The sequence below is a fragment of the Vicugna pacos genome, chromosome 14, assembly GCF_048564905.1.
Source record: "Vicugna pacos chromosome 14, VicPac4, whole genome shotgun sequence".
NCBI lineage: Eukaryota > Metazoa > Chordata > Mammalia > Artiodactyla > Camelidae > Vicugna > Vicugna pacos.
The window spans coordinates 63,439,470-63,463,431 of NC_133000.1; the positions used below are offsets into that span (position 1 = coordinate 63,439,470).

At 42.2% G+C, this 23,962-nt stretch overlaps 1 protein-coding gene across 8 annotated transcripts in view; it reads left to right on the forward strand.

Annotated features, from left to right (window-relative positions):
- FARP1 (FERM, ARH/RhoGEF and pleckstrin domain protein 1) overlaps nucleotides 1–23,962 on the forward strand; it is a 332,832-nt gene that overhangs the window by 231,400 nt on the left and 77,470 nt on the right. For all 8 annotated transcript variants that reach the window (XM_072976475.1, XM_072976476.1, XM_072976477.1 and 5 more), the window contains one exon: nucleotides 5,131–5,235. In XM_072976475.1, the coding sequence (XP_072832576.1) occupies nucleotides 5,131–5,235 (105 nt within the window). The remainder of the gene's footprint in view (nucleotides 1–5,130; nucleotides 5,236–23,962) is intronic.

Sequence of the window (23,962 nt, forward strand, 5' to 3'; positions counted from 1 at the left end):
AGAAGCCGTTGCCTTCCGCTGGAGAAGAGCATGCCCTGGTTGTCATGGTTACCTTAATCCCGATCCAGAAAAAAACAGAATGCTTCCAGAAACAGCTCTCTGAAACCTCAGCAGATACAAATTTTGTAAACTTGGTCAAATGTTATCTTTATAGATTTCTGTCTATGAGGTTATTTCAGAAAAGCGGACATTAGCTTGTATCAAGGAGGGCAAACCCTTTGAGGAGCTGGGCGGAGGGGGGGGGGTAGAAGATACCCCGAACCTGAAAACAATTGTCTTTATTCTTATAGAGGAGAAAGAAAATACTCCCACATAAAACTTGATGTAATAGAAATAACCTGAAGGCACAGGCCTGTTTTAAAGGCACAATAAACCTAAGCAACTTTGATTCACAATTTTTAATAGCTTGAAGCTCTGTGTGACGGTTCATACTATTTATTATTCAGTGCTTAGTTGCCAGACACTCCTCAGGAATGTAAATCTCCTCCGAAAATTTAATTTTATAGGAGTCTGTGAAAAGCCTACTCAAAATGGAGGAAGCAGGAGGGACCCAGTGAGCAATCAGCCAACTTATCTGTGCACTAGATTGAAATTCAGATGCCTTTTGGAGCGTAATTAAAAGTAGCCAGTATGAAAAAAAGTGATAAAAATTTGATTATGTGGTTTCACTGATCACTAGTTTGTTCTCCAAAAAAGAACATATAATTACTATTTGGTTTCTTTTCTGGAAAGAGGACACTGCTGGAATATTTTAATCGAGGCTGGTGGTGAATGGTCAGCCAGGCTCTTAGTTTATTAGACGTCTGCCCCTTCAGCCTCAGTGCAAATAATGTGGGGACAAATTTTAAAAATATCCATCACAAGATCCCTTTCATGTTAAACCACTGCTAACTTCATACAGGTTTTCAAATGATGCTCAAGGGACTTGGTTTCCCTTCCTCATGTGTGATCATTTGTGCAGCCATAAATCTAAGTGTGTGTGCAGGTGTGCATTTTAAAGTAAGTTACTCTTTGAGAAAATACCTTTACAGATGAATTTTCCTGAGAGTCTCTTCTTTGTTTTCTGCCAGCTTAATCTGTGCTATTGCCACCTTTTCCCACATTCAGACTTTATTGAAACTCATGTACGGATTTGTTTTAGCATCAAAGGGCTAGTGGATTGGTAGCTGTTGGACCCCATCATCTCTCTAGTGCAAAGCCTGCCCCAGGTGCATAATTTGCGGTAACTTCCAACGACATTCAGATTGTGCCTTTTTTGCCAGATGCATAAAAGAGCCCTTTGTGCGGAGAAATATTAACAGCCATTTACTCGCACATGTGGGTATTCATTGATTCTCCCCAGGTGATAAGGCTCTCCACAGCTATTCTACTTGAGCTGGTCCTACCCCATGAATATTTTTCTAAGATCTAAGGTAAAAAAAAAATGGATGCTTTATTTTCTGGTTCAAAAAAAATTGTTTAGATTCTATTGGGAGTAACCCTCTTAAGTCGTTTATAAGTGTGAACACTGGCCTCAGTTCTTTCTTTCCTTTTTTTTTTTTTGCCTTTTTCAAAATTTTGGTAAAAAACACACAGCAAAAGATGTACCATTTTAGCCATTTTTAAGTGTACAGTTCAGTGGCGTTCAGTACATTCACAATGTTGTGTAACCATCACCATCCATTTTACATTCTGTGGTATGATTTTTGAACAGTATTACTTCTTTATTGCAGTACAGTAGATTTATGTTATATTGGTTTCTGGTGTACAGCATAGTGACTGAGTTACACATACATATTTTTTCCTATTTTTAATTATAGGTTATTGCAAGTCATTGAATATAGTTCACTGTGCTATACAGAGGACCTTGCTTATTCTGTATATAGTATGTATCTGCTAATCCCAAACTCCCAGTTTATCTCTCCCCTCCTCTCCCTTTGATGACCATAAGTTTGTTTTCTGTGTCTGTGAGTCTCTTTTCAACAGAATTACTTTTAATGTGAAGTTGAAAAAATTCACTGGAGACAAATATAAAGAAATGATGTTGTGGATTGACTAAGTGAAGCCACCCTTGGAAGGAAAGGGGAGATCATTTTCCTTAAAGAATGAGGATAAAATGCTTTTCCTGCTTCCCTTCTCTGAAATGGTTTCTCTGCAGCTCAGTTTCGCCCTGGGTGCATCAATAAACCCAGACACTTCTACACCAACTCCTAAAGGAAAGGGAAACAGAGACCCTGAACTTTGGTATCGTGATGTCTAGAAGCACTTTAGGCTGGAGCTGCCTGGTGTAAATTGGGGTGTTAGTGCTATGTCCATCTGCCCATGAAATTATCATGTAGTGACGGCGTTTCAGCCCTTATAACCTTCTAGTAATACCACATGCTGACTTTCCTTATATCCCAGAATATAGCCAGTGCTCACCGGAGAATTCATATAATGCATTGAAGGCATCTATTTTATAGATGAATTTTAGGAGCTAAAATATCATTCAAACTCTAACTTCTCCCTGTATAAAACATTTTGTCCCATGAAAAGTCCTTTCGCATCAAAGATTTATCCAGAATAATCAATTTTAAGGAAATCTGTAAGACTTGAGGACAGACTCATTTATTAGGTAGATTCCAGCATCTATTTCCAGTCTCTTCTTATTACCAACATATGCTCAGTGTGATCGCAGAAATCTCTGCTGACTCAGTAAAGGTCCTCTGCCTCTTAGTGTATTATTGTACAAAGAGCTTAGCTGAACATCTTCCCATAAAGCCAGCCATTGTAGATTGATTTTTTACATGTTTAGACTTCCAGCAATGAACCGTAGAGTCATTTCCCAGACTCTGTGAATCTCGATGAAGTTATCAAATTCACTTGGTTCCGGGAATTCTTTGGGAAACACAAGTGCTTGCCAGCTGGTCAGATAATTGGTGGTTCATTTTGTAACAAATAGGAAACATCCAGAATTGTGAGAAAGATGGTGAAACTGGAATGTGGTCTTCTCCTCAGATCTTATGATAGAGGAATTTTCCCACAAATTCTTAGCCCCTGGCCTGTTTTTATCATGGTCTGATTAGTGTTTGCCAACTTTACTGGACAGGGAGGAGGGCCTCATACAAGTGGCTCTTTGGAGGTAGGTGTGAGAACTTGAACCCAAGGCCCCCGTGAGCTGGGCTGGTGAATTCCCAAGTGCTCTCAGTATGACCTAGGGCACCTTGCTGTGTGCCAAAGAGGTGAGAAGTAATTTGGTGACCAGTAATGCAGGCAGCTAGTAAGTCCACTGGGTAAATGCAGGTGTGTGCGTGCGGGTGTTGGGTGTGTATGTTTGACAGACATGAATGGGGTTTTCACACATTACTTCTGCCACCAGTGCAAGTGACATGACTCTCCTGGTTACCCCTGGACCAGACATTCAAAGTCTAGAGCCTGATGAGTTTGGGATTATCCATGGAGAACACTTCCTGCCCTTAGACAGCTGTGAATATCTTCTGGATTTCAATAAGGAGGAACATGGGAGCATAAAGTGGTGTCTGTTTTGTTTTTTTTTTAAAAAGCTTTATTGTTGGACATGGAAGCATCTTTGAGGTCCCTCAGATCGCACTGTTGGGCAGCCTCGTGGACATGCCCATCATGGTACTTGCCAGGTCCTGACTCCTACTGCTCGTTGGTCCCCTGGGTGACTGACTGGTTCCTGCACTGCTCTGCTCTTACCAGAGGGGAGGTGAAAGTAGAAAACCAGTAACTGGAGACGACAATGTCTTTGAAACATTTTTCTTGCAGTGTTTGATCTGTGAGGTGGAATTGGATCTGTTTTGCTAGTGAGTCATTAGGAATCAACCAGATAGTGAAGAGAAACAAAAGCATATGATTCTAAGCTCTTCAGAGTAAAAACTGGGTTCTTGTATATCATCTTCCCTTTCCCTATAGATTCAGTATATAGAAAATACACATACAGTGTTGATTTCAGCAGAGGTTGAGTGACAGGTGCTTTGCTAGCCAACAGGAATATGGAGGTGACAAGTGGCCCAGAGTTGAACTGGGAGACAGGCTTACAGATACTTAGCTACACATCATACAGTGGAATGAGTAATTTTAGTCATTCATTCATTCATTTCAACAAAACGGTTTGGTGTTTAGCCATCGCAGGTAGGAGGCCTTTACCCTGAGTGCATATGCGGTCTAGATGAGTCTGTACAAAGTCTAGAGAAGAAAGTTATATGTTCTGCTGCATTTGTGGAGGGGACAAGAGGAACATGGCCAGGCTTTCAACTGCCGCAGAAAGGGCTGGGTTGGTGAATTGAAAACTTAGAGCCACACAAAACTGCCCACAAATATGTCTAGCAGCTTTATTAGTAATTACCAAAACTTGGGCAACTGAAATGTCCTTCCATAGGTGAACGGACAAGCAAACTGGGGTCCATCCACACAGTGGCATATTATTCAGCAATAAAAAGGAATGAACCGTCAAGCCATGACAAGAATGGAGGACGCTAAGTGAAAGAAGCCAGTCTGAAAGGTCTACACACTATGATCCCAACTCTGGCATTCTGAAAGAGGCAAAACCATAGAGACAGTAGAAAGATCAGTGGTTGCCAGGGGCTTGCGGGGGAGGAAGGTGAGGGTGAAATGGGGGGCATGGGAGTTTTAGCTGGTGAAACCCCCCCGTATGGTCCTGTTCTGGGGTCTATATGATATTATGCATTGGTTGAAACCCATAGAACAACACAAGAGTGAACCCTAATGTACACAATGGACTTTAGGTGATCATAGTGTATCAGCGTTGGCTCAGCCATTATAGCAAGTGCACCACATTATTGTGGGATGTTAGTAACAGGGGACACGTGGGGAGAGGTGTACGGGAACTCTCTGCATGCACTTCCTGCTCAATTTTCTGTCAACCTGAAAATGAAATAAAATTAAATGAAGAAGTCTATTTTTTTTTAAAGGGGGATAGTTCCTGGGTCTGGGGAGATGAGAAGACGGCAGAGATTAGCGTGTAAGCGTGAGAGCAGCAGGACGGGCGGACCAGCAGTGTGCACGGGGCTGGTGGTGGCTGGCCTGCTGCTCCAGCCTCAGGAATGAGGGACTTTTGTGGTGGGGGCCGCGGTTTGTTTCCATAGCTGCCTGTCTCAGAGGCGTAACTCCTGCTGTTTCTGTTCCCAGCAAAGAGCCCCCGGGAAAGTGCTGCTGGACGCCGTGTGCAACCACCTCAACCTTGTGGAAGGAGACTATTTTGGCCTCGAGTTTCCCGACCACAAAAAGATCACGGTAGGTGATTTCGATGTGATGTTGCTGTTTTGCCCTCTCTTCGACCTGGGAGAGGGGAATCACTGAGACCTTTCCTTGCCATACAGAAACGTACACAGGAAGAAGTACCCAGAAGGCCCTTGATAATGTTTTTGAAAGTACTGTGTGCCTATGATTAGCAAGTTCAAAGAGAACATGGCGAAAGGACTGTCTCCCTGTCACCCTCTCCCTCCAGGAACCACCATCCCCAGTGTCCATGTATCCTTCTGGTAAAAGTCTTGAGTATATATACACACAAACGCAGATTGGTGGAAGAGCTTTCCTTCGCAGCATATAGAACCCACTTTCTTCCTTTTCACAGTTTCCTGCTCTTCCGCTGAGTGGATGTGCTGTAACGTCCAACCTTTGCTGTAGAGGCTGGGGTACTTAGGTTGCACTGAATCGTTGGCCATCACAGATAATTTTTCAGTAAATGTGGCTCATGCATCGTGTCTGCACTCACGGCCAAGGGTTTCTTTTAGTGATTCAGATCCAAAGGCACGGAATTGTGTCATCCATGAGTTCGACCATGTTAAAGTGTGCTAAGTATGTCATGTTGTTCTTTAAAAAGGTTTCACTGATTTGCACACAAATTTTAGAGCAAAGCTTTACCGTTCTTTTTTTCCCTTTTGGCTGATGGCACTTTCTTAAGGCTGTATCCGAGTCTACCTCTCATTAGACACCATTTGCGGGTATAAGTTCATTGACTGTATTTCTATTTATCCTTTCATTCAGTGCACACTGAGTGCCTGGAACTTTTGCTAGCCACTGCGCTGGGGACCCAATAGAAATGAGATGGAGAGAATGTGGAATCCAGGTGGGGCGTCAAACTGAGGCAGTGGCCAGTTCAGGACGCGTGACAGGTGCTCCACTGGAGTCAGGGACCATTGGACAGTGAGGGCAGCAAGTGACATTTTGGGAAATCCTTCCCAGATACTGCAAAACTGAGTCCTGTGAAGCCAGTAGGAGTTGACTTGATAGGTTGTTCCTGGGAGAGGGGACACCAGATGCACAAAGACCAGAAAGCAAGTGGGCTACCCAGGGTCCTGCAGATTGGGCTGAAGTTGAGAGGTGGGGGGAGGAGGGCTCTGCCGAAGAACATGAGAGAGAAAACATTAAAAGTTAAGCAGGGAGCCAGATGTACCTCAAAGAGCTTTCTGTACCATTGGTATCCAGAAGAAATAAATTGTGAACCACATACTTAATTTCAATTGTTTAGCAGTTATGTTAATCAAGTTTTTAAACAATAAAATCAATTTAAAAGTCAATTAAATTTAATTTGTTTCATCCAAAATCATCATTTCAACATGGAGTCAATATCGAAACCTATGAATGAGAAATTTGACTTTTTTTTTTCATGCTGAGTCTTTGAATCTGATATGTATGTGACACTCACAGCCATCTGGATTCAGATGGGCTGTATTTCAAGTGCTCAGTGGTCACGTGGAGCCAGCGGCCATTGTGTTGGACAGCACAGTTCTGCACCAAGCTAATGTGTTTGGGAAGCTGTTAATGCATTTTAAAGGGAGTATGATACGATCTGATTTATGGTTTAGAAAGAGAACTGTGGCCAGATTGGAATAGAGTAAGACTAGAATCGTGAGAGCTGTTCGAGGCTCACAGTATTGGGCTGGAGACGGTGTATCTGGAACTAACGCAGAGTTGAGGGCATGGCTGAAGGGAGCGGGTAGCAGTTAGAGATGTGATGAAACGAATGGGCTTGTGAGAGAAAGTGGCTTCCAGAGCTCAGTTTTCCAGCTTTGCCGCCTGAGCAGACAGGGGTGCCAGTTGCTGGCATTCTGACCCAGACATGAGGGGTCGGGGGATCAGTGGACGCTGCAGTGGAGACGTCCAGCAGCCAGTACCAGTAGCTGGGTCTCCTAGAGCACTGGAAAGAGATCTGAACTGAAATTCAGATTCAAAAATTACATGATTATTTCAAATATCAACTGAAGCTCTGAAACCAGATGAGAGTGTAGAGAGTAAGAAGAAGGGAAGAGCAGAACAGCAGCACTTAAGGGATGGAGAGAGAAGGAAAAACCCTCAGCGGAGGCGTGTAGATGGGGAGGCAGGAGACCAGGAGGAGAATCCGAGAGCCACGGTCAAGGCGTTGTGGGAGGGCGTGGACAGGAGAGGAGGTAGGTGGTGAGCGAGCCACCTGGTTATGCACCGAAAAGTGGACACAGGTTGTGTTTCTCAACATACTCCTACCTCCAAGCACTCTACCATTTTCTAATACTTATACTTAATCTAAGCTGCCGTGACTCCCAGCCGTCTTTCTGATGGGACAAATGACCACAGACAGGCCGTATTCTAATTCCACATTCATTTATTCATCTAATAATTATTTTGTGCCAACGTGGTATCCAGCCTCACACTTCATACTGCGGAAGGCACAGGATATGAAGGGACAGATAGCAAGTAACAGCTGCAGTTTCCAGTCATTAGAAGTGCAGGCTTAGAAAGGTTGACAAGGAAACAAATAATTATAATACGATGTAGCAAGTTCAGTGGAAGACTGTTTCATAAGCTTGTTTTCTGTTAAAATAATGATTCTCGGAACACCTGAAGATTTGTTCTTTCATTATTTCTAACAACCTTGCCCGCATTACTCAAGGTCCCAGTGGCTTTCCTGACTCCAGTCTTGTCCTGTTCCAGTCCAGCTGGAGTTGCCTCTCTAAACCATAAATCAGCCAGGATGAGGGTACTAAGACTCTGAGAATTGTTCTATATCTGGGTCAACCAAGTTGCTAATGGCGGGGCTACAAGTCTAACCATGTTCTTCGGGCCTCAAGTTCAATGCCCTTTGTGTTAACCGTAGGTGCTTCTCTTCTGCTGGATTTACATACCTGTTGACCTTCCTCCAGGGCTGACTTATTTCAAGTTTCATCAGGCTTGATTTTCATGGCTTCACCATTTCCTTATCATACTTTTCAGGAATGTGTTCAACTGCGAAATTCAGCAAACCCACCAGTGATGACTTTACTAGATATTGTTACCAGTAGTGCAAAGAAAGGCCCCTACACGAGTGTTTACTGTGCGCCGGGTGGTTCTAGTCCCTGTGGACACAATGGCAAACATGGCCCACATCCTTTATAAAGCCAGGACCAGCAAGCTTTCTCTGTAAAGGGCCAGATAGTAAATACTGTAAGAGACTTTGCAGGCCAGAGGGTGTCTACTGTGACTGTTTAGACCTGCCCTTGGGATGTACATGAATGGGCATGGATTTGTTCCAGTAGAGCTTCATTTATAAAATAGGAAGCTATAGTTTGCCAGCATACCTGCTAGGAAGTATTAACTCTGTGCAAGTCACCAGAAATAGGTTGATGTGCAGTATTTCATTTATTCCTGCTCATTTATCCCAGCCCATTATATCTCCTTTCTCTAATAAGAAAGATAGGGCTTAAAGAAGGTAAGTCATTTTCCACAAAGGCACGCAGCTAGGCCACGACTGAGCCGGAATTCAAGTTCAGGTCTGTCTAAATACAAGCCCACATGCTCTCAGTCACCATTCTGCTCTGACTGTATCTCTAGTTTGCTCTGTGTCAATTGAAAATCACAATTTCACATAATTTTTTTAAAAGCAAAATTCACATAATTTTACATGATGAAAGCTGATTTCACATAATTAAAAAAATAGGTTGTTGTGACAAAATGGATCTGTGATGTTAGATGGGGTGGTGTAAGTGACTGGTTTGGGTACAGGAGGGCTTCTGGGGTCCTGGCCATGTTCTGTTTCTTGATCTCAGTGCTGTTTCCGTGGGTGTAATCAGTTCCGTGGGTGTAGTGAGCCAGTGGGAAGGGTACAGCTCAGAGGTAGAGTGCATGCTTAGCATGCACGAGGTCCTGGGTTCAGTCCCCAGTAGTGCCATATTAAATAAGGAAATAAATAAACCTGATTATTTCCTCCTAAAAATAATAATAATAAAATAAATTTATTTTAAAGAAAAAGCAGTGAGCTGTACACTTACAACATGTGCATTTACAGCATGTTGTGTGTATATACACAATTTCCAATAAAAGTGTTCCTCAACAATACAGTGAAATAATAACACAGGAGCAGAAATAATGACCCAGAAGCACCCAGAGGCTGGCTGACGGCTGATGGACTCTGTTTTGAAAGAGCCAAGGACAAGTCTTGATCTCATGGACGGAGGGAGAGCCACTCACAGTGAGAGTAGTAAACAGTAGCTGGTTTCCCAGGAGGTGGGTTTTTGAAAGGATCAAACATGGTAATATCTGTCGGCATGTAGCCCAGTGTCTGGGTCCTGTATATGTGGTGTTCAGAAAGTATTAGTTATAGAAGCTATCATCATCATCATTTTCATCATCACTATTTTTTTTATTGTGATCAGAAACAGATAACATGAACCTTACTGCCTTAACCATTTTTAAGTAAGCGTACAGTACCTGAGTGTTAACTACCTTCACATCGCTGGTATGCCTCTAGAACTTTTCATCATGTGAAACTGAAACTCCGTACCTGTCAGCTCCCTTTCCTCCTCCCTCCAGCCCCTGCAACCACCATTGTACTTTCTGTTCCTATGAATGTGGCCACTTTAGATACCGCATATAAGTGGACTTACAGAATTTGTTGTTTTGAGTCTGGCTTATTTCACTTAGTGTAATGTCCTCAAAGTCCATCCTGTGCTCCATCCGTGTTGCAGTGCGTGTCAGAATCTCCTTCCCTTCTGAGGCTGATGGATATTCCATTGTGTGGGTGTACTGCATTTTGCTGACTTATGTCATCATCTGATGCTGGCCATTTAGGTTGCTTCCCCCTCGGTTGTGAATAATGCTGCAAGGAGCATGGGTGTGTTGTCGTGAGATTATTACCTTTGCCAGGCTTCCTTTGCGGGGCTGCTCACATATCTGACAAACTACTATGAAGCTGGGTTGGTCTCACAATGCCCAGGCATGGGCTGTCACAACTGGTTTTACCCATTTTTCTGTACGTGATAAATGGGAAACGAATTGTTCCCCCAAGGTCCCCAGCATGCAAGGTCATGGACCTGTGTCCCTAGGTGGGACGTTCAGACAAACTGAGTTGCAGCTCAGCCTTCTGCCCCCTTCTCATTTCTAGCATGTAACTAGCCCACGTCAGAGCATTCTTCAGAGTAAGGGTTTCAGAAAGCTTAAGGGGAAATCAAGTGATTTCCATGGTCTAAGATGTGTTTCTCAAGATTGGAAATAAACTAGTGATAATTAGTAAGCAATCAGTTGTGCCCTACCCCCAGTTAGACTTGCCCCAGGGCTTGTCAGTTAATAGAGTTGATGGCTGTGTTTGCGTGCAAGCTGGCTCTTGAGTGCAGGCGGTTGCCCCGTGGAATGGCCCCACAGGAGCAGAGAAGTCTTTGAATCAGCTTTTCTTCCCTCATTGATTTGGCTTCCCACGGCAGAGACGCTACTGAGCTTAGGAGCCAAGACCCTGTGCTTCCTATGCCAGCTGACAGGTAGCTGGTAAAAGGCCAGGGGACATTCAGTTGCCTCTGGGGTGGACTCAGAGAGCTCACTGTGCTTCAGCCTCTGCTGTGTGCTGGGGGCTGTGCTCTAAACTCAGACGCACTTGGTTCATCCTTCAGATTAGGGGTCGACAAAAAGCCAGAGTCAACGTGTTAGGCTTGGCAGGCCACGCCGTCTCTAAGGCAGCTGCCCAGCTCATGCTGCAGTGCAGAGCGGCCGTGGATAGCGTCAGTGAATGAGGTGGTTGGGTTCCAATAAAACTTTACTGATGGACATGGATATTTGAATTTCAGAGTTTTCTTGTTTCATGAAGTATACTGCTGCTATTGATTTTTTTTTTTGGACCATTTAAAAGTATAAAAGCCAGTTTTTGCTTTGGGGCTACACCAAGACAGGCCATCAGCTGGATTTGGCTCGTGGACCTCAGTTCACCAATCTTCACTTTATAATATTTCTCCGAGGTAGGTATTTTATCACCCACGTTTTACAGTGAGCAAATTCAGATGAACTGTCTGACCAGGCATATGACCAGGACTCCCACGCAGACCTGTCTCAGCCAGTGCAGGTGCTCTCTGCTTCCCTCAGCTGCCGTCCTCACATCGCCCCATCTCAAAGAGCTGCACAGATCTGGCCCGCAGCAGAGACAGGTGTAGACATAAGATTTATATCATAGGTCTGTTGCGGAGAGTGGGAAAAGCTATGTTCTGGCCTGTAAATCTCTGTTTAAACATTTGCCTTGTCATTTAGCAGCTGGGTAGTTTCTGAACGCCTTTGATTTTGTACTTTACCTGAAAAATGGGATTAATAAACGACTATTTTACAAGGTGATCATGGGGACTAATTCAGATACTTTTCAAGAATGAGCCCAGCAGGATTCCTGGCACAGCAGTTGCTCAGATACCTGTTGTGTTTTGTTCTCGCATCCTAGCTCAGAAACCCGTGAGGCCTCCCACCAGTCTTCTATGGAAGCTGCAGTGTTCAGTGACCTGAGACACAATCCTGGTTTTGTATAAATAAATACTGGTGAAGCTCAGGAAGAAGATGAGCACCTTTTCATTCATTTTGTAATCTTTATGCCAGGAAAAGTGTTTTGCCATTGGCAGGTGTCTTAGCTCAGATTGCCATAAAAACAGACATTGATTTCTCTCAGTATTGGAGTCCATGATCAGGGTATCAACATGATCAAACTCTGGTGAGGACTCTTTCTGGCTTGTAGACAGCCACGTTCTCACTGTGTCCTCAAACCGCAGAGAGTGAGAGACAGAGAGACAGAGACAGAGAGACAGAGAGAGATCACTTCATTTTCTTATAAGACTACAGCCCTATTACATCAGGGCCCACCTGTATGAACTCTTTAAACCTTAATTACCTTCTAAAGACTCTGCCTCTAGATACAGTCACATCGTGGGTTAGGGCTTCAACATAGGAATCTGAGGGACACGATTTAGCCCATAGCCACATGCATGCTTTCTAGGGCATGAGGTCACACAAGGCACTGCTGCTTGGGATGACAGACACCCCTCACTGGTGTTTTCCAAGCCCCTCTGGGGTCTGATGGGCCTCCTTCATCTGCTTAGTTTCAGCCTCCTGACCTTGCTTCTCCCTGGGGGCCTGTGGACATCCGAGACCAGGAGGGGCTCTTTGTGGAACATGCCAGGTGTGAAGGATGAGGTGTACTGCAGACCCAAGGACAGAGGAAAGTTTGGGGGCCAGCAGAGGTGGGATGATGGAGCAGCCCCACAGTTTGATCCAACAATGGCCATGTTGGCAGGGCAGGTGCCAGGAGAAGCAGTGCTTTCCTCCGGCCAAGAGTCAGGGGAAGGGCAGATCACTGGAAGAAGCACAGCGGTGGAATTTCACAGAGAACAGTTTCACTGCCCTGAAGATCCCCTCTATCCCTGTGCTGAGCCTTCTCTTCGAGCCCCTGTAGCTGCTGATCTTTCCCTCCCAAATTTTCTTATTTTATCTGTTCTTGATGATCTGGCATCGGGAGCCTTGCTTGTGGAGGAGAGACTGCCCTGGTTCTAGCAAGTTCTTAGAGATAGCAAACGGTTCCCCTGCCAGCACACCTCCCATATGCAACCAAACCAATGTAGAGCCCATACCCTGAGTCACCACTTCTGTCTGGCTTACAGACAGGAGACAAAATTCCTCTGCCGTCATCATCCCAGGGCCAGATAGCAGACACCTGGAGACAGCTCTACACCCCATGGCCTGCTTAGATGAATCAAGTTTAGCCCATCGTAAGCTGCTTACCCTGACTTACCTTGTCTTTCCCCGGCAGGTACAGTCAAGGCTCCTGCCTGTGCTTTCTTCTCGCCCTTTCTGCCTCCTGACCAACCCTGGTGCTTCCCCACGTGGCCCTGTGTGGTGCGGCATGTCCTCCCCTGGGGAACCATGGGTAACAAACTATCTTCTCAGTGGCAGTCATCTCCCAACCTGTTGGCCCCACCGTCTCTGAATAATGAAGCCTAATTGGGTTTAAGAAAATACATGGAAATAGGTTTAAAAATGGATAGTCTTGAGAAGATGGAAGTGGAATCATAGTTTTTGGACCTTCCCAAATCCAAGATCCCACCTAAAAATACCTACTTAGCAAAATCAAAAACCCACAGACAACATTTGTAGCAAAACTAGGTGCCAGAGTGTAAGCCCTAGATCCCAAAGTACAAGCAATTGCAAACAAAACATCAGCCAAACATAAAGTCTGCCTGCTGTCGAGGTCATACAGGAGGAAGTAGGGGACAGCAGCAGGGCATCTGTGTGGACCAAGAAGAGAGCTCCCAAAGAGCCACTGGAAATCACAGGGGGACAGTTTGAGAAGATCAGTGGAAACTGTGAGGCCTGAAGGGGCTGGGACAGTTCAGCTCTAGTAACAGACCTTTCAGGACATATCACCACTTAGGAGAAATTGTGGAGAGTAGGACTGAAATTGAGCCACGTAAGGGCAGTAGAGAGGAATAATAGAAAAGAGGAGGGAAATAGAGCCAAGAGATGTCAGAAAGCAAGCCACCATATTTTAAAAAAAGTTTATTGAAGTATAGTTGATTTACAGTGTTAGTTTCAGGTGTACAGCAAAGTGATTCAGTGATACATATACATACATATATTTTTTTCTTTTCAGATTCTTTTCTATTATATGTTACTGAAAGAAACTGAATGTAGTTCCTGTGCTATACAGTAGGCCCTTGTTTATCTATTTTATATATAGTAATATGTGTCTGTTAATCTCCAACTCCTAATTTATCTCCCCGTGCTCTTTCACCTTTGATAACCATAGTTTGTTTTCTATATCTGTGAGTCTGTTTTTGATTTGTAAATAGAATTTGTATCATTTTTTTAGATTCCACATATAAGTGATGTTATATAATATTTGTCTTTCTCTATCTAATTTCACTCAATATGATAATCTCTAGGTCCATCCATGTTGCTACAGATGGCATTATTGCATTCTTTCTTATGGCTGAGTAATATTCCATTGTGTGTGTGTGTGTACACCACATCTTCTTTATCCAGTCATCTATCAGTGGACATTAGGTTGCTTCCATGTCTTGGGTATTGTAAATAGTGCTGCTGTGAACACTGGGGTGCATGTGTCTTTTCAAATTAGAATTTTCTCTGGATATATGTCCTGAAGTGGGATTGCCTCAAGCCACCATATTTTTTAAGGCTGCCCGAAAACAATAGAAGGGGAAGCTTTGGGAGGTTAGGAAAGCTACTGTAAACTGTACCTTATTCTCAGAAGGTTAGGAAATAATTTTCTCATAAAAATGAGTTACAGAAAGGTATCACAGTCATAATATTAAAAATAAATATATGACTTAAATGTGTTCTTCCTGACAACACCATGTATGGCCCTGCCGAAGAGACCAGTTGGATCCAGCTGCCAAATTGCACTAAATATAAAGGATAGAGGAACATATTGAATGGCACCACATGTGTGCAGTCTGCAAAATCCAGGTTCTGGGAAATTCTGCAGCTCAACAGATAAACTATAAGGAAAAAAGAGGGATGCAGGAAGAAGCTATAGGTGAAAAGATACTTGAAGGACATAACATTTTTGAAACTACAGAAGACTAAACACTAGTGTATAAAGATGCACCATTTGGGTAAATAAAACATCAAGGAATGTGCATGGTTACTATAAAAATCTAGATAGTGGTTACTCTTAGAGGGAAGGGATTGTTTTTAGAATGAGGGGTCTGACAGTTCTGCTTGTCTTCGTTGATGGCTACAAGGGTATTTGCCATTTAGTAGTTCACTAAGCTATACATACATTTTCAGTAGTTTTAAGCATCTGTTATTTTAAATTAGACAGTTTTAAAGGGAGAAAAAAAGAAAATTAAAACAGAAGAAGCAAACTATAGATTAAAGAGGGAAAATCCAATTAAGTAACCAGAATACCCAAGTGAAATCCTTTGAACTGAATTTTTTTAACTAATGCAAATTAAACAAATGATTTTAAATTAGTTGAAACCAAGTAGTTGCTGTGTTACAATCACCATGCCTGAGGTCTACTGCTGAGCCCTTCTTAAAAAGTAAAGGTTCCCAAAGGTTAAAATTTCCCTCTGGGCAAAGGCCCCTTGAAGCCCCAAGTGTTATATTATAATATTAAGTCTTGGTTTTATTTCAAAACTTTCCTTTACGTATATCTGAGATATCAAATACTGCCTAATGAATTGAATACCCTAATGCATAAAGATAGCTTTCTTTATCCATTTCATTTCATACTTTGGTTTATAGATCTGTCTTTAATTCCTTTTTATTGAAAGCTTTCCTCGTAAATAAATAAAAACATATCCTCAGAATTTCAGTTCAGATTTTATTCATGCATTCCTTCAGTGGTTACTGTTTTTTGTTTTGTTTTCTTTTGTTTTGTTTTTAAAGGGGTTGTAATGCTGGGGACCAGATTAGATTAAGAGAGACTTAATGGACATAATCAGATATGAAGCATGGTCCTGGATTGGAGATTAGTTTTGGCCAATCACAGTAAGGACATTCTCTATTCACATGAAGGAATTTGAATATAGCCTCTGTATTTGGTGAAAAAAACTTACAGAATGGAAAGATGGAAATCATTGATGAAAAAAATCAGATTATAAACAGTATGATCTTATTCGGGTTTTTAAAAGTGTGTGTACGTTTATACACACACACATCATTCATAGAAAAAAATGTGGAAGGATATACACGAAGGCAGCAGGTCTTAAGGCACAGTCCCTAGGCCAGCAAGCAGCATTAGCATCACCTGAGCAAGGCAGATTCTCAGGTCCTCACCCAGACGAGGAACCCTGGAGCAGGGCCCCGCATCGTGGGTGTTTTTAACAAGCCCTTAGGGTGATTGTGATATAAGATCAACTCTGAGAACAGCATCACTAAGGTGTTAGCCAGTATCTCTTGGTGGTGGTCGACAACTTTTAAATTTTTGCTTATCTGAATTACCTAATTCTCTAGTGTGCATATAGATGAATTATATACCAATAGATTATTTTTAAATTAAGAGGGTTTTTTTAAGTAGCATTCCACAAATTTTGATGTATTGTGTTTTCATTTTCATTTCAGTTTAAAATATTTTCGAACTTCCCTTTGGTTTCTCCTTTGACACATGTTTTTTAGAAATATGTTATTTCATTTCCAAATTGACAAGGATTTTCCACAGTTCTTTCTGCTACTGACTTTTAATTTAATTCCATGGTGTTTGGAGAATAGAGTTTGTATGACATGAAGACTTTAAAGTAACTTACTATATTTCTTTTACGGCTCAGAATATGGTTTATTTTGGTAAATGTTTTATGTGCACTTGAAAAGAATGCACATTCTGGTGAGTGGGGTTGAGTATTCATTCTGCGTCAGTTAGATCATCTCCATCCTTACTGAATTTGTGACTACATGTTCTATTAGTCATTGAGTGAGAGGTACTAGAATCTCCAACTAGAACTGTGGATTTGTCTATTTCTCCTTGCAGTTTGATAAGTTTTTGCTTCATGTATTTTGAAGTTCTGTTCTTAAGTGTATAAAAAGTTAAAATTTGTATATACTTTTAATTAATTGACTCATTTGTCATTAAGAAATTACCTTCTTTATCCCCGTGATATTCTTTATTTGAATTCTACTTCGATACTAATGTAACCATTTTAGTTTCTTAAAATTATTAATGTTAGCATGATACTCATATTTCTATTCTTTTCCTTTTAATTTATGTGTGTCTTTACATTTTCAGTGTGTTTCTTGTAGTCAGCAGAGTTGGGTCTTGCCTTTTTATCAAATCTGACAAAATCTTTGCTTTTTAATTGGGAGTGTTTAGACCGTTTGCATTTAGTGTGATTGTTGATATCATTAAAATCAGTCATCTTGCTGTTTGTTGTCTGTTTATCCTATAGCCGCCTTACTTTTTCCTGTCTGCCTTTTGATTAATTGAATCCTTTGATGATTCCATTTTACTTTCCTTGTTTGGTTTATTAGTTATAGCTCTTTGATTTGTAACTTTAGTTGTTGCTTTAGGATTTATAATACCCATCTTTAATTTATCACAGCCTGCCTTCAAGCGATACTATTCCACTTCACATGCAGTATAAAAACTTAAGTATTATTCTTCCATTTTCCACTTTTTGACCTTTTTGCTACTGTTGAACAGTTTTTTTTTCCATATGTTATGAACTCCACATTACATTGTTATTATTTTTGTTTATCAGTTATATTTTTTATTGAAGTATAGTTGATAACCAGTTATCTTCTATAGAGGTTTAAGTAGTTTAAAAATTCTTAAGATGTATATTAACCACGCAGTTGACATTTTGGTGTTCCTCAGTTCTTTGTGTAGACACAGATTTCCATCTGATATCATTTTCTTCCTGCTGATAGAGGCCTTCCTTTAACATTTCTTATTATGTGGCTCTGCTGGTGATGAATTCCCTAGCTTTCATGTTTGGAAAAGTATTTTGCCTTCCTTTTTGAAAGATGTTTTTTGCTAGGTGTGAAATTCTAAGATGTTTAGAGTATGTTAAATCTTACACCATTTCATTCTCACTTACATTGTTTCTGACAGGAAATCTACTGTCACCTTTATCTTTGTTCCTTTGTATATAATGTCTCTCTTTTTGTTTTTTTCTGGCTGATTTTTGAGATTTTCTCTTTATCACTGTTATCACAATTTATGATGTGCTTCCATGCAGTTTTCTTCATGTTTCTTCTGCTTGTGGTTTGCTGAGATTCTTGGATCTATATAGATTTATAGTTTTCATCAAATTTGGAAAAATTACAGCCATTATTTCTTCTAATACTCTTTCCCCTCCCCTGTCATCTCCTCTCCTTTGGGACTCCAATTATAGCATATTAGGCTGCCTAAAGTTTTTTTTTAGAACTTAAAGTTCTTTGATGCTCTTCTAATTTTTTGGTAATTTTCCTTCCCATGTTTCATTTTGGATTGTTTTTATTTCTAGGTCTTCAAGTTTATTAGTAATTCTTCTGCAATGTTTAATGTTGCTAGTCTCATCCAGTGTGTTTTTCAATCTCACACCACATAGTTTTCATCTCCAGAAGTTTAGTTTCGATCTTTCAAAAATCTTTCATGTCGCAACCTTTTGAACATAGAGAAAACAGTTATAATCACTGTCTTCGTATCCCTTTTTACTAATTCTAACATCTGTGTCAATTCTAGGTCAGATTTGATTTTCTTTTTTTCTTTTTTTTTTTGTCTAATTATGGGTCATATTTTCCTGCTGCTTAGTATGTCTGATGATTTTTTTTAATTGGGTATCAAATATCATGGATTTTACTTTGTTGAATGCTTTGGAGTTTTGTATTCCTATAAATGTTGTTGAATTTGGGGGATGCACTTAAGTTATTTTGGAAACAATTTAGTTCTTTCAGATCTGGCTTTTAAGACTTGTTAGTTAGGACTGGTGTAGTGTATAATCTGGGGTGAATTGTTCCCTACTCCTAAGGGACGACCCCTCAGCCTGCGAATCATGAAGTCTTCTAGTTTGGCTGGCGATAAGAGGTAGTATTTCTGGCCCTTTGTGAGCCTGTTACCTCTCATCCTTCCTTCTTTTTTTTTTTGCCCCCATCTTGTGTGCTTTCTTTACAAGCATGCATTGATGAGTACTCTGCTGCTTCCTCAAGGGTAACCCTCTGTACTCTCCTAAATGCCTTCTCCTCTCCTGTGAACTCTCTCTACCTTGATCCCCTGCACACTCAGCCCCAGCTCTTCAACTCACGGAGCTTGCCAGGTTCTGGCTGTGTTCTCCCTCCCTGCGCCATCACCTGGAAACTTGCTCCAGGCAGAGGCTGGCGCATTCTTAGCGATCATGATTTTAGTTTCTTGTCTCCCAGGGATCAGTGTTTCTCACTGGTGACCCAAATCTTCAGAACTGTCATGTGCTTTTCTTCTTTTTCTTTCTCTCTCTTTTTTTTTTTGTTGGTTTTTTCATGTCCAAAGATAAATCTAGTTCCTCTTATTCTAGTCTGACCAGAATCAGAAATTTCTAAAAATTAATAGGTTTTTTAAAAGAAAACCACACTTAACATATAGCCATATGTAAAATTAATAACATAATTAAGGTTAATGTCAAAAATTATATTCATACAAAATATTACAAAGAAAAACTCAATTTCTTGTAGGAGCCAGTCTGCAGAAAGATTCATTGGTTGCAGTGAGTTCTAGACACTGGACAATTGTATCATATTTTACCTGGTTCCTATATGTCTTACAGTTGATGATGAAATGTTTTTGTTGTATACACTTGATTTTTAAATAAGAAGAGGAGAGATGAACTTTTGTTGAGTCTTTTTAGAGGAGCAGCATTTTATGTTGCAGAAAAAGCACATATGTGGAGTCAGACGGGCTTGCAGTGGAATCTCAGCTGTTTGACCTTGGGCAACTCAAATAAGCTCTCTGAGTTTGGCTTCCTTCATGTGTGAAGCAACCACATTGTTGTGAATATTAAATGAGAGTGTATAAAGCACCTACTAAATGCCTGGCACACAGTGGGTGCTTAAGAAGTCATCTCTTCCCTGTCCCCCTTGCTGATGTCCTGTAAGTGACTCTTTTTTAATAAGACCCTTTGTGAAATAGCTCAGATGTTTCAGTTGCCTACAAAATCCGTCTGAGGTGTCACTCACCAAAGTAATAGGGGAAAAGATGTTTAGGGAAATAACAGAATGAGTTTGGGGACAGCAATTCGTCTTGCTTTGCCTTTGATACCAAGGCATTAAAGTATTTCTTCTCACTGACCAGTATTTCAGTGCAGAGAACACATTCCAAAGGGGGGAAGGTAACATTCACAGGGGATCAAAGGAAAATAGGGAGGCTGACTGATATGTAGGCAAGCAGGGGAAGACGGGGCTGGCCAGCTGTGTTGAAACTAAATTGTGGAAGATACATGTTACAGGCTGCATTGTCCCCCCCCCCCCACACACACACGTGTATGTTAAAGCCGTGACACTCAGGACCTCGGAATATGACTGTCCTTGAAGACGGGGCCTGCAGAGAGGTGATTAAGTTAAAATGGGGCAGTTGGAGTGGGCCCTAGTCCAGTCTGAACAGTACCATTTTAAGAGGAGGAAACTGGGAGATAACTCAGGAGACACCTGGGCGTGTGTGCCCAGAAGCAAGGCCTTGTGAGGACACAGCCAGGAGGCGGGCATCTGCAAGCCAGTGAGAGCGGCCGCAGGAGAAACCAGACCTGGGATGCCTTCAGCCCCCAAAACTGCTGTTTTGGCCTCTCAGTCCACAGTCCTTTGTTACGGCAGCCCGAGCAAACTCTGACTTACAGGCCCTCGGGCCCCAGCAGGGGACGTTCCATGATTCAGTGGGTCCTCCTGAGTAGGAATGGCATTTCTGGAAGCCCATTCATTTTAAGCAAATCCCTCTGCAGTCAGGTATGTGGGTCTGTAGCTGTGCCCTAAAGGCCAGCAGCATGATTTTAGTGAGAACAGGGATGTATGGCTGGTTGAAGGGGCTGGGGAGGTGAGGTTAGAGATGGATGATTACAAGTCTGATCCTCTAGAGACCCACTGGCAGGAAAAGAAAGATTATGGGGCGTTTGTTGCCTTTTTAACTCATCTGGAACTTGTTTCTGTTCTGCTTAGGTCGAATGAGCCAGTGATTTGTCTAGGATGACCTGGTCCAGTTCAAATGCTCCCCTGTAACCCTCCCTATAAATCCAACTTGAATGCTTTCACTCTAGCCAAGCAGCAACCCTATTTTCCTTCCCGCTCACTCCAGCTCATCCATTTCTAGTGGTTTAGGTCCTCCCTGTGCAAGGCCTTCCCTCTCAGCTCCACAAATGCCAGTCTAACCAGTAAACGGAGAGGTGCTTGCAGGCACCGCGTTCTCACCCAAGCCGGATTAGCTGTGACGTGACCCAGGCCTTGGAGCGCTCTGGCTGTAGAACTCGACCCAACGGGCTAATTCAGGCCAGTCTGATGTTCCCAGGCCTCCATGTTCGAAAGCCATATGCTCATTTGGCTCAAATTGGTGCTTGTATTTGATGCTTTCCACAGAAATGCCAAAACCAGAAGAGAGATGTTTTAAAACAATGCCTGAAATTGGCAGCTACACTGACAGAGCAGAGCTGTTCTGTCCCGCATGGCCCGCAGCCGTTTAGGTGGGCTCTGTGGCAGGGCTGGCCATGGCGAAAGATCTCAGAGATGGCTCCCCTGAAGCAGCCCTGGAGGCCAAAAGAGCACAGGGTGGCAGGCTCGTGAGCGGGCACTGGGCAGCCATTGGGAGCCCTCTAGAATTCTCTGGTTAATTCGCTCTGACATGCAGACACAACTGTGTCAGACCTTCTCCACCTGCCTCAGTCTTTTTGATGTTCTTCCTTCTGGAAACACAGCCATCCCATGGCTTCCACGACACAACTCTTTCTTCTGTTCCGTCCTCCTGTCCGGTGGTCGATGTGTCATCAGTGCTGATGCTTCCCCCCCCCGGGACTCTCCCAGGCTGGCCTGTCCTCCGTGGAGTCGGAGTTTTGGATGAGTGTGTCCCACCATTTCCAGCCTGTCTCTTCCTCACGAAATCCAAGGGCACCTCATACAATGAAAGCATCTGGAACCCTCCATCCTGGCCCTCTTCCAGTGCTCCCTGTCTCAGTGGGACCAGCATCCATCCAGATGCCTGCAGCAGAAACCTCAGTGTCATTCTGGTCATTGTCTCCTCTCTCGGCCAGCATTTCTAGCCCTTCAGTAAATCCCAGTGTATTTTACCTCTTAAATTTTTCTTGAGTCCACCTACTTTTTCCCAATTCTGCTTCTGCCCTCCTGGCCCAGAATACCATTCTTCTTTTGCCTGGACGATTATAGTCAGTAACCTGCACCTAGTCTGACCTCCTCTAGCTGGTCTCACACTGCCAGACTGATCTTTTAAACGTGCAGATGTGATCATATCAGCCCCATATTTAAAATCCTTCTCAGTGCTCTAGGGAGAATGAGAAAGCATCTTAACATGGCCTTGGTGGGATCTGGCCCCTTCCAGACCCGCCAACCTTGTTATGCGGTCATGTTGGTCTCCCATCACTTTAAGTCACCTGGACAGGTGTTTTTACTGCTTGTCTTTATATGTTCTCCTCACCTGTCTTCCCCTTTGGATCTCAGCACAATGTCACATTCAGGGAAGACTTCCTTCTGCCTTCTCCCCACCCGAAACTAGGTCAAACCTCTCTGTCCTGACACTCACAGTCCTCTGGGACTCACCTTTGTTTCCTTTGTCTCAGGTACCTCTTTTGTTAGGAGAGTTTTGGTTCTTGTCTTTCTCACTAGACCGTAAGCTCCATGAAGTAGGGACTGTGGTTGGTCTCCCATCATAGTGTCCCAGAGCCCAGCAGGGGGACACAGTGATGTGTTGTTGAATGAGTAAAGGGGTTTCAGTTCCAGTGGTCTGCATCTCAGTTTTCTTATCTATCAAATGGAGATGTTTTTGCCATCTTTTAAGATTCTTGGGAGGAAAATAATGTGTCTCGCAAATAACGATTGTTGTTTTGGAGGATTACTCTCATTTTAAGGTCGAGGCTTATGCATAAGACAATGGAGATGGTCCTAAGTCAACTCATGCTTTTTTTTTTTTCCATATAAGAATGTGGGAGAGGATGGGAAATACAAAAATGAGAATTTCATTATAAAATCGTATTTATTTGAGAAAGTAATGGGGAAGATTAACCTGAATAAGATGATACTTAAAATTTTTACTTTTCTCATTATGAGAATTCTGAGCGATCGTTTAAGATAATTTGGATAATGTAGAAAGGCTGAAGAAAAGAGATCACCCGTCTGCATGGTAACGTGTCATGTAGATACTACTATTCCATTTAATTGTTTATTTTTAATTTAGGCTATGGTAAGTTTTTCACTATTATAAAAAATGCTGCAATTAGAGTTAAGATAATTGTATAAATCTTGATTACATAAATGCATAATTTACCAAAGTCAAGTTCCCGGATGCAAGATTTGTGTATAAGTATTTTTAGGCTTTAGATAATTATTCACTAATTATTTTTCAGAAATGTTGTAGCAATTCATACATCCACCAGTAGAGTAAGATGGTGCCCATTTCCTTGCACCCTCACCAAACCTCGGGTTTATAAAATACAAACATGCACTGCAGGCAGGCATATCTAGATGCGTATTTAATGGGTGGAAATGGCATTTGATTAAACTTGCACTTGTGCAGATTACTCATGAACTTGGGCATTTTCTCGTTAGCCGTGAACATTTTTTCTTCTGTCAGTTACCTGTTATTCTTGGCATAGCTTTCTTCAGGAGCGTTTCTCTTTTTCATATTTATTTATGAAACTCTTTCCATTAAGCCCATTAACTGTATTTTTATCATAGATGCAAATATGAGCTTCAGTGGATCCCTTTCACGTGGTCACAAGTTCAAGGGTTAACTTAACACTTTATTAATAAGGGTAACTGGCTTCTCTCTCTCTCTCTCTCTCTCTTGAAAATTTTGCCACTCAAACTGCATGCTAAGGAGAATATCCGTTTAAGCATCTGGACTTTGAAATTGGACAGACCTGATTTCAGTCCTAGCTCTGCCGCACTCCAGCCGAGGGCCTGGGACGAATTACTGGGCCTTTGTAAGTCTCAGATTTCTCTCCTGGGTAACAGGAATCCTTCTGGCCTTGTTTTAAGAGACAAATAGCTTATGGATGGTGCCTGATTCAGGGGGGTATTCTATAAATACTCGCTCTCTTTCTGTGCCCCTCAAAGATGTGCTGTTCTGTACATACATCTACAGACATGTGTT